Source organism: Rhea pennata, chromosome 13 (assembly GCF_028389875.1).
Source record: "Rhea pennata isolate bPtePen1 chromosome 13, bPtePen1.pri, whole genome shotgun sequence".
Classification (NCBI taxonomy): domain Eukaryota; kingdom Metazoa; phylum Chordata; class Aves; order Rheiformes; family Rheidae; genus Rhea; species Rhea pennata.
The window spans coordinates 895001-904509 of NC_084675.1; the positions used below are offsets into that span (position 1 = coordinate 895001).

Below are 9509 nucleotides of genomic sequence, written 5' to 3' on the forward strand. Positions count from 1 at the left end.
CACTTTTGTTTCCTATTGTTACTAATCGGAGTTCACTTAAGCTTTTTCTCTCTTTTGCTTTCTTCTCCAGTGATTCCATGTCTTAATACCCTATCTTTGGTTTCAAATCCTTTTAGGGTAAAATTTAAAGGAGATAACACGGCTCCCATATCCACTAAAAATTCAACTTCTTGTCCCTCCGCTTTTCCTATTATATATCCCTTCTGATCCAAGTGGATGCCTCACAAACTAAAAATCCCTAGATCTTATCTCCCCCAAGAGCTGTCAGAATCTCCCGCCTGTAGTCATTGTGAATGATTTCTTTCACGCACTAACTCTTTGCGCTGGTAATTTCCTTCCCTAGTCAGGCCTCATGGCTGAAGGGGGCATTCCCACTGCAAGTGTTTTAAATTCCCACGATAGCAACACTCTCTTCTTTCGCTCTGTTCTCAACTTCTTCCCTTGCTTCCTGGTCTCGACGAGAACCCCAGGCTTGGCCTTTCTCCTCCTCAATCCCTTTCTTTCACTTACAAAGTCCCTACTAGAGCCACTACTTAAAATCTTTTGTAAAGTTTCCCTTTGCCAGCCTGGCGTATGTTCTTTAAAATACTTTCATGTGTCGGGGGCTGCTTGATCTACAAAAACACTAGTTGCAAGCGCATCATTGAAGTTTCATGGGGTCATTCCCCCATATTTTAGCAGGGCTTGCCAAAGCCTCCCCAGGAGTCGCTAGGATGTTTGTCTAGCTGCTGTCTACATTCCTGTACTTTAGTCCAATTTACTCTTACCTTGCCATATATCCTCATTGGCTCTGCTAAATTTTGGAGTCCTGTTTGGCATATGGCTCCATCTCCTGCATTGTTATAATCCCAGTTTGGATCATTTGCCAATCAGGAATTTCTTTTCCCTCTGGCCTGCTGAGCTAGTTCTGCATCCTTATTAACTATTTTATCTAGGTTATCTAGTTAGAATAATTACCCCAAAGAATCTGGGTATCTCCCCAGCTTGGACTGAATCCTGTGCATATGTTAGAAAACAGCTGGGCACACCGCTCAGCGTCCTTCCTTCACCTCAGCATTTTCCTTCCCCAGAAAGCTAGGGGAGCCTAGCCAGGGCTCCAGGGCTGGTTGGTTACCACATGCAGCACAGCAGCAGGGAAGCTGGCCCTTCCCATTCCCCTGACTGTAAAGCAGGAGAATTAGTCAGCATGTTAGAGACCATAGGATAGAGTCCAGCAGTTGGTACAGTAGGGGTAGGAGGAGAAGGAGAAGGAACGACAGGTAGATTGTCTGGCATGTGAAATGGAGCAGACATTTTTGGAGCACGGTTTGGGGTGCAAGTTTCTGCCCATATAAACATCACCTTTGGTGGGGTCCCTTTCCTCCCTCCCTCTTGGCTCAATTGCTCCCACACCCAAACCCAGTTATCCCAAACATAGCAGTAATTCATTTGAGTTGGAAACCTGTCTTCTAGACGATACAGCAGAGAAGTTAATTCTCCTGATCAAAAATCCCTTGCAGTGGCCACCGTTGCACTGGATTACCATCTTTTGTTGCAAGCAGCCAATCTTGCTGGTATAACGTAACGTAACTGTGCGCTCTTTTGACAAGCCGGCCATTCCATCAGTCTTTTTCCCTTTTCCTTTTCATGTTTATCTTTTTCTAGGGCCAAAATAAGGGGTTCAGTCGGGGCTAAATTAATCCCCCACTGTTTCTGCCACTCACGATGTTGTCTTCACGTAAAGAACATACCTTTACACCTTACTTCATCCCATTTTGTTCCCTTCTCAGAAACAGCATTAATTGTAATGAGGTGTTATAGTCTAAAATACCATTAAAATTTTAAAATCACTGTGTCCAGGAGAAGGTGTGCTGAGGGAAGAGGGAGGAGGGAGCAGCCATTGGAAGGGATGTAGGGTGCCCTATGGCTCAGGTGGGCCTGACAGTTTCACAGCATTTCTGTGTCTTTCCCATACAACACCAGTCAGAGGTTGAACGCATTCCCCTTCTGCTGGTTTCCAGAGTCCTTCAGATGGAACTGCAGGAGGTTGCTCTGCTCTCCCCTGTCTTCCAAGGAGATGTCCCATCCCAGGGCGTCCCACAAAAGACCTGCAGAGCAAACCACCAGCATTGCCTTCTTGCAGAAGGAAGTGGACCCTGCACAGTCTGCGCATCACCTCTCTGCTGTTCATGCACTCCATCCCCTTGCATGCTGCCTCACTGAGGACTGAGCTAAGCAACTACTCCAAGCACTTCTGCCTGCAGGTATCTTGCTGGGTCCATCCCTGAGGTCATGCGTCAGCTCCTGCCTTTTCCCTTTGCCTATCACATAATTTTATTGTGACTCTTTACACTTCATTTTGAGACTGCTGTCCTGCTTGTTGGGAACAGGATAAAACTGGACCTTGTGCCCGACAGAGTTACCTTGCCCCGACCTGACTGGCTCTGGAGGCTCTTGAGTCTCCTTTGCAGGGCCAAGGCCTGAACCTGGTCAACAGCCACGTAGCTGTTCACATGGCACACTGCTGCCGGTGAATTAGGTACCTGGATGGTCCCCTCCACAGAACGGATCCTCACGCTCTGGACTGAGCCAGACTGATGGGGAGCAAGAGCATGGGCTTCAGGGCTCCCCTGCCCACCCTAAGGGACAGGGAGGCCGAGAAGCAGCTCAGGCCAGCCCCAGCCATGCTTCACTGCTCCGCAGCTGGAGCTCCTGCCTGCCCCATGCTGGCTGTACTGGTACTGTCTGGCCCTGGGAAACACTGGAGCTGAGGGGAGCTGGCCCATCCATGGGGCATCCTAGCCATCCACTGCCCTTCTGCCTAGGGTGTCCGTCCATCTTCCCGCGGGTAGTCTGGGTCAGGGACCTTCAGGACAGTTCTCAAACTCGGGGTTTGTCGTGTCTTAACAGAGCACTTAACAGAGTGTCTTAACAGAGTCTTTGTGTCAGGAATTTCTGCCCTTCTTGGCGAAGGCAGCAGAGGGCCCAGGAAAGGATGGGCTGAGCTGCAGCTGGGCTGTGATCATCAGCATGTCCACCAAAGTGGGCTCCATCAGGCTGTGGCTCAGGATGCTGGAGGCCCCCATGTACCTGTACCATTCCAGCAAGGTGACATGTGAGGGGATGTGCTGGGCCTGCACCTTGGGATGCTAGAGGCCCCCATGTATCGTCCCATGCCAGCAACAAGATGGGGTGCCAGAGGATGTGCAGGGGCTGCTCTGATGGCCCCGTGTACAGTGCCCACGAAGGGGAGCCCATGGGACCCCCCCCACATACACACACCTGCCCCAGGACATCCAGCCTCTGCCTGGTTCTCCCAGCGCAAGCACAGAGACTACCAGCCCTGGGATCAGCAGCATCCAGAACAGAGCTTTTTGGGGTGGTTGTGCCAATGCTTTACTGCAGGGTAAAGTCCCATTTCCCGGCCACACACAGTTTCTGGCTAGCGAATACCACCACTCCTGCCTACAGGCACCCCAACATCCATCCACTCCTCTGAGTCATGCTGGCAAGATGACGCCTCTTCCAGGCTGCACAGGATGTAGTGAGAAGGGGCATGGCTGCAGAGTTCAAGGACAAGGGGATCTTGTGCACAGTGATCCATCCCGGCTCGGTGGAGACTGACATGGGGACCTGGAAGATACTGTGGTGTGCAGGGAAGGGGCTGGGTCCGCCCATTCCTCCGTATGCCGCCATAACCCCACCTCTTGGGGAGGACAGCAGCACTTCAGTCCTGAAGCCCTAGAGCCAGCCTCTGAAGTCTGTCTCTCTACACACGCAGAGGTGGAAGGTCTGGAGCTGCTCCGGTGGGGCAAGGAGCAGGGGCCATAGGCCATGGCAGTCCTGCCAACGCTGGGTCCAGGAAAGAATAGCAGGGAGGGGAGTGGGGGAAATGACAAAGGGCACCCAGAGAGCCAAGATCAGTTGGATCATCTGAGGGCACCGAGCACAAGGGCTTCCGGCTGCTGCCGCACACTGTGACAGACGGGTAGATGCAGAACACATGCCATTTGTGATACATCTCAGGAGAAGAGCATCTCAAAAGCCTGGGGGAGTACCAAGAGGATTGGTGTGCTGGCCTGAGGGACAAGATTCATGATGATGAAACACTAGGATAGATGTGCTATTGCAAGAGGTGTGCAGCCCCCAGCAGAGACCTGCTGTGAGACATGGCGTATTGTGGCAGATGTGCCGTTGTAATGGATACGTCACCACTGTAAAACCCCGCATGACAAATAGGTGCCATGCTGTATCTGCTGTTGCAGTGCACATGCTACCTTGACTGAAGTGTTTCATGACAGACAAGATACCATGAGAGATGTGCTGCCCTTGGCAGAAGAGCTGCAGGTGTGATTACAGGGCAGTAGCTGTGCCATGGCAGCAGGTGTGGTACCATGGGGAAAGAGTATCACAAGAGAGGATGTTGTGTGATGACACCGGCTATCAGGACAATATCCTGGACCAGAGCCAGCAGCAAGCAGGCCACAAGCTGTGGTGTGCCGGCTGCACGGATATCCAGGCCCCAACCCACCCATCAGAGCAGTAAGGGGTGGGAAAAGGGCTCCCATGACCACCCTTCCCTGCTACAGGTAGGGGAAAAGGGAGCAGCAGCACCCCAGGCCATGCATTTGGCACAGACACGTGGCCACTCAGCCCCTTCTGGCCCGGACGGGGCCCAGGTGCATCTCACAGCCTTGCTGATGGAGGCCTGGAGTCAGAAGCAGTGCCTGGAAGCATCTCACTCCTCTGCTCAGGCACCCCTGGGGTGCATTTGGGGCCTGCGGGCAGGAGTGGGGACCACTCCCCATTGGCCCCAGGCTGTCACCATGGGGCCAAGTCTCACTGGCCCTGGGCTGTCAGTGTGGAGCTGGCCCCAGGGGAAGTGCGAGGACCCAGCTGACCTGCCATGTCCCCACGCATCCACAGCCCAACCTGCTGGCGACCCCCAGGGACATGCTGGGAGCCCTTCTCCACCCTCGACATGCATGCTGCCAGCAATGCCTGGGGCATGTGCTCCATCCCTCTCTGAAGCAGGCGGCCTCACGCGCACTGAGCCTGCCTCCTGCCCTCCCAGGGGCTGGGGGTCACTGTCCTCAGGCTAGAGCTCCCCTGTTCCCTGCAGGAGCCTTGTCCAGCTGGGCATGCCCCGGGCACCATTCCGCAGCCCTCGCCTCAGCTAGCAGCCTCCATGTCCTGGGTGAGCTGCATCCGCAGAGCATCCAGACAGGGACAGGACATGCCACCCTGAGCTCCCTGATGGGTTGGTAGCTTCTGGCTGAGCCTGAAGACCAGCTCTCCTTGCACTGCCCCTTGCCTGTGCGAGTGCCTTGCGTCCCACCTTGCGTCGCTGGGACCAGGAGTTCCCGGTGGGCTCCGGACCCGTGGCAGAGGATGCAGGAGGCAGGACACAGTTTGCTGTAGAGCAACCCTCTTTTGCAGCCCAGCAGCCCCAGCCCCAGCTGCAAAAGAGGGTGCATGAGTTCCCGTGACTCCCCAGCCCCACTGAGCTATCCCAGGCTGGAGTGGTGTCCACGTGGCACCTGAGCACAGCCAGCTGGGGATAGGGAGCCCGACTGCTGCTCAGGGTCTTTGCCAGCCCTGTGCTGCCTTCCCTCAGCACCCATGTGGGCCCCACAGCCCCTGGGGTGACCCAGCTCCTCAGAGACAGGCACCAGCCTGGGACACCTGCCCCGGGATAATTTGCTTCCTGGAGACCATGTTTCCAGAGCACGGTTACCTTCCCACGGAACCCACAGGCCGTCACTCATGGGGATCCCCATGCACAGCCATGAGTCAGGAGAGCTAGCCTGGTGGCACTGCTACACAAAACGCTAACGAGTCCTGTGTAGGAAGAAGGCTGCCCTCTGCAAGTTCATACCACCCCACACACATCCGGTTGCAGTCACAGATGGACACGGCAGCACTGCTGCTCATGGACATGGGTTTATTGAGGACATGGGCACGGCACAGCGCAGCGCAGCAAAGGGACCTGCTGCCAGGATCCGGGCATGACGCTGGGCTGGCGTCTCACCAGGGCAGTGCTTTCCCTTCCCAGTCCAGGAAAGTCCCCGTGTCCTTCTCGGAGAGGGAGCAGAGCACATTCAGCATTCCTTGTACGCTCACGTCCACCGTCAGTGGGGGCTGCAGGGACAGAGGAGAAACACAACTTTGTGCCCAAGGCCTTCTAAGGGTCAGAGCAGGCTCCTGCTTTGGCCAGCGCCTCCCTGAGCCCATGGCTCCCTGGGGTGAGTGAAGTGAGGAGACAGCAGCACTTTGCAGGAAGGCTCCCTGCCTGCCATCTCCTTCCCTCCTGTACGACAAGCTCCGAGCATTGTCCACACAGCTCCACTGGAGCCCGGCAGCTCTCAGGATGTTTGGTACACAGGACGCTCTGGGTTCCTGAACAATGAGGTTCTTCTGGGCCTGCCCCAGAAAAATCCTACCTTGTGTCCTGCTGAGCTCCCCATGTCCGTTTGCACCCAGCCAGGGTGGAGAGCAGCGCAGAGGATGCCGTGTTGCCGGTACCCCAAGGACTGGCACTTGGTGAGCATGTTCAGAGCAGCCTGCAAGGAGGCACCACAAGGATCACCATGGGGAGGACAACAGTGCCCTCCCCTAGGGAACATGTGCAGACCCCAAGGCAGGGGCAGAGGAGGGCAGGCAAGCAGAGCTCCCTGCGACACACAGTGCTGCCACAGTCTCCAGGCACAGCCACTCAGCACAGCAGAGAATGAGGCTGGGAAGTGGCATACAGCATCTCCTGACATGGACAGGAAGGAGGCGAGTGCCATGAGAGGGAGAAAGGGACTCCCAAGAACTGTTGCAAGTGGAGAGAGATGTCAGGAGGGAAGGAGGGAGGGAGGCAGGGGAGTCACAAGAGGACTTGGAGGGTGTTTGGGAGAGAAAATATTGTCCGGGCTCACGGTGTGCCAGCACAGCATGGCAGTACCTTGCTGCAGCGGTATGAGATACATTGCACATATTCCCATGCATGGACTTCCTCTATGGAGCCACCATAGCTGGACATGTTGATGATGGCTGCCTTGCTGCAGCTCAGCTCAGAGCTCGAGCTTCCCTGGGCAGCCTTCTTCAGCAAGGGCAGGAATGCCTGCAACAAGAGGAAAGAAGGGCCTGTGCGGATGCACTTCAGGAGTTTCTAGCTGCTCCTTCCACACTGCATCACGTCAGCACCAAATCAGTGAGCATATTCCTGCTCTCATAGCCTCAGACCACAAGGTTCCTGCTCCTTGGCACTGACCCATGACTCCTTGCACTCCCCATCTGAGCTGGAGAATGCAAGGCTGTTGTCAGGACGAGAGCCCACTGGGCTCTGGAGCAGAGAGCAGGCCCTTCCCTTCAGCCCTTCCCACCTGCCTGGGATCTCCCAGCTCCAGGAGCTGGAGCCAAGGGGAAGCAATGTTCTCTGGAGCAGAGCTGCAAAGCCACAGGTGGGGGTTCTCACCTGGCTCACCAGCAGGGGCCCAATCGTGTTGGTGGCATACACCTGGGACATGTTCTCCACAGTCTCAGTTTCCAAAGAGCTTGGTTTTATAATGCCAGCGTTGTTGATGAGGAGGTTCAGCCCAGAGTCCTTCAGGTGCTCCCTGACTCTGCCTGCAGCTGCCTGGATGCTGGTGGGGTCAGTGACTTCTACAGGGCCAACACAGAGCGAGGTAAGTGGCTGCTTCCCCTTTGTGCCTCGCATGATGGCCTGATGCGAGGGCACAGGAGCCCCATGTGCCCTCAGGGATGTGCTGGGGCAGGAATCAGGGCACATGGGAGAAAGGGGGGCCCAGAGGAGAGAGGAGCGCAGGGCCACTCCCTGCCAGGCAGGAAGGCAGGAGTCTCCGGCATGGCTGGAGACAGGCTGTGGGCAGGAGTGACAGCAGTGGGCCTGCTTCCCCCACTACGTGCTGGGACTGTTGGCACGGCTCCCACCTCTCACTGGGTTGCTGCGGTGTGCACAGCATGCCAGGTGAGTGGCTGGGCTGTGGGAGCAGACAGTGCTGGTTAACGAGGGGAGCCTGGGAAGGGCCCCTCACCCTTGGGGCACAGCCAGGAGCACCTACCAAGCGGGATGATGACCAGGTTGGCGTGCTTGGAGGCCAAATGCTGTAACTCCTGCAAGAGAGGGCACAACAGAGAGGCAGGGACACCTGGGCAGACGTCAGCTCTCAGCCTGTCCCAGGCACAGCCACTGTCACTCCTGCGCTGTCCCTGCACTGCCCCATGCCCAGCACCCTACCCTGGGTGCCCTGCTCCAGCCGGACAGGGCTCCGTGCCTCCTGCACACGTCGCATGCCACTACTTCACCCTCTGCCCTCCTGTTGCAGACTCAAGCCTTTCCCTCTAGCCCTTGAGGAGATGAGTGCCAGGCTGTGCCAGGAGCTCCCTGCCTGTCCTCCAGGAGCCCTAGCCTCTCTGCACACCCCATGCGCAGCTCGTCGCGCGGCCGTGCCAGCTGGGCTGCCCTGTGCCCTGGCAACTGCGGTGCAGGGTTGCAGCTTCCCATCTGAGCCCTTACAAATCTTCTCCTGGCCCAAACATGCCCCCCGGGCAGCACGTGATGGCCTGTGCTTCCACCCCCCAGCAAAGTCAGCTCCGCTGAGCCTCACCTGTGCTCGCTCTCCCTTGGGGTCCCGGCAGGCTGCAAAGACCCACTCGGGTGGGTTTGACATCTGCAGGAGCTGCTTGACAATTCCCAGGCCGATTCCTCGATTGGCCCCAGTGACCAGAGCAGAGTGGACACAAAGCCCTGCCATGCTGCTGCTCCTCCTGCCTCTGCTCTAGCTTGCCTAGCTCACTCACTTCCCTAATGCTTCTTACAGCCTCTTCGACTGCCACCCCACCCACTCAGGCTTGCGCAAAGACTTCGCTCTAGGTACAGTCTCTCCAGCTCTCTAGGACCCAGTTCCTGCCTGGGCACCAGCCCTCATCTCTCCAAAGGGCAAAAGTCACGTGGCTTCTGAGCTGCCTGCAGCTTGACCCCGTGAAGCAGGAGCAATGGGGCAATCTGCCCAGGAGAAGGCGTGCTGAGGGAGGAGGGAGGGAGCAGCCATTGGAAGGGATGCAGGGTGCCCCATGGCTCAGGTGGGCCTGACAACTTCACAGCATTTCTGTGTCTTTCCCATACAACACCAGTCGGAGGTTGAACGCATTCCCCTTCTGCTGGTTTTCAGAACCCCTCAGATGGAACTGCAGGAGGCTGCTCTGCTCTCCCCTGTCTTCCAAGTAGATGTGCCATCCCAGATTGTCCCACAAAAGCATACTGTGGAAGCAGTCCTGAGTGGAGCAGCCCTTCTGCTGGGGTTGCAGGAGGACTCACGGGCCCTCGGTTGTCTTTCTGCAAGGATAAGCACCTTCGTCAAAGCCCCCCTGTCCACCACGCCCATAGGAGCTAGGTGCAGACAGCTCTGCACTGGCACTAGTGGAGCCGGATCCTGCCACCAGTGTGCTGCCCAATAGCTTGGTCCAGGCTTTACAGCCAGGACGTGCAGTGTGGGACTGTATGCCTTTCACTCATGAGCACA

The 9509-nt window shown here is 56.4% G+C and overlaps 1 protein-coding gene across 1 annotated transcript; it reads right to left on the reverse strand.

The window, feature by feature from the left end:
- Positions 1-5912: 5912 nt before the first annotated feature.
- Positions 5913-8741, reverse strand: LOC134146212 (C-signal-like). Its single transcript, XM_062586491.1, has 6 exons — positions 8595-8741; positions 8049-8100; positions 7442-7629; positions 6929-7087; positions 6423-6542; positions 5913-6120 (listed from the first exon to the last, which is right to left on the reverse strand). Exons 1-6 carry the CDS (start codon positions 8739-8741, stop codon positions 6007-6009), a joined length of 780 nt encoding a protein of 259 aa, XP_062442475.1. The 3' UTR covers positions 5913-6006.
- Between the last annotated feature and the right edge of the window lie 768 nt (positions 8742-9509).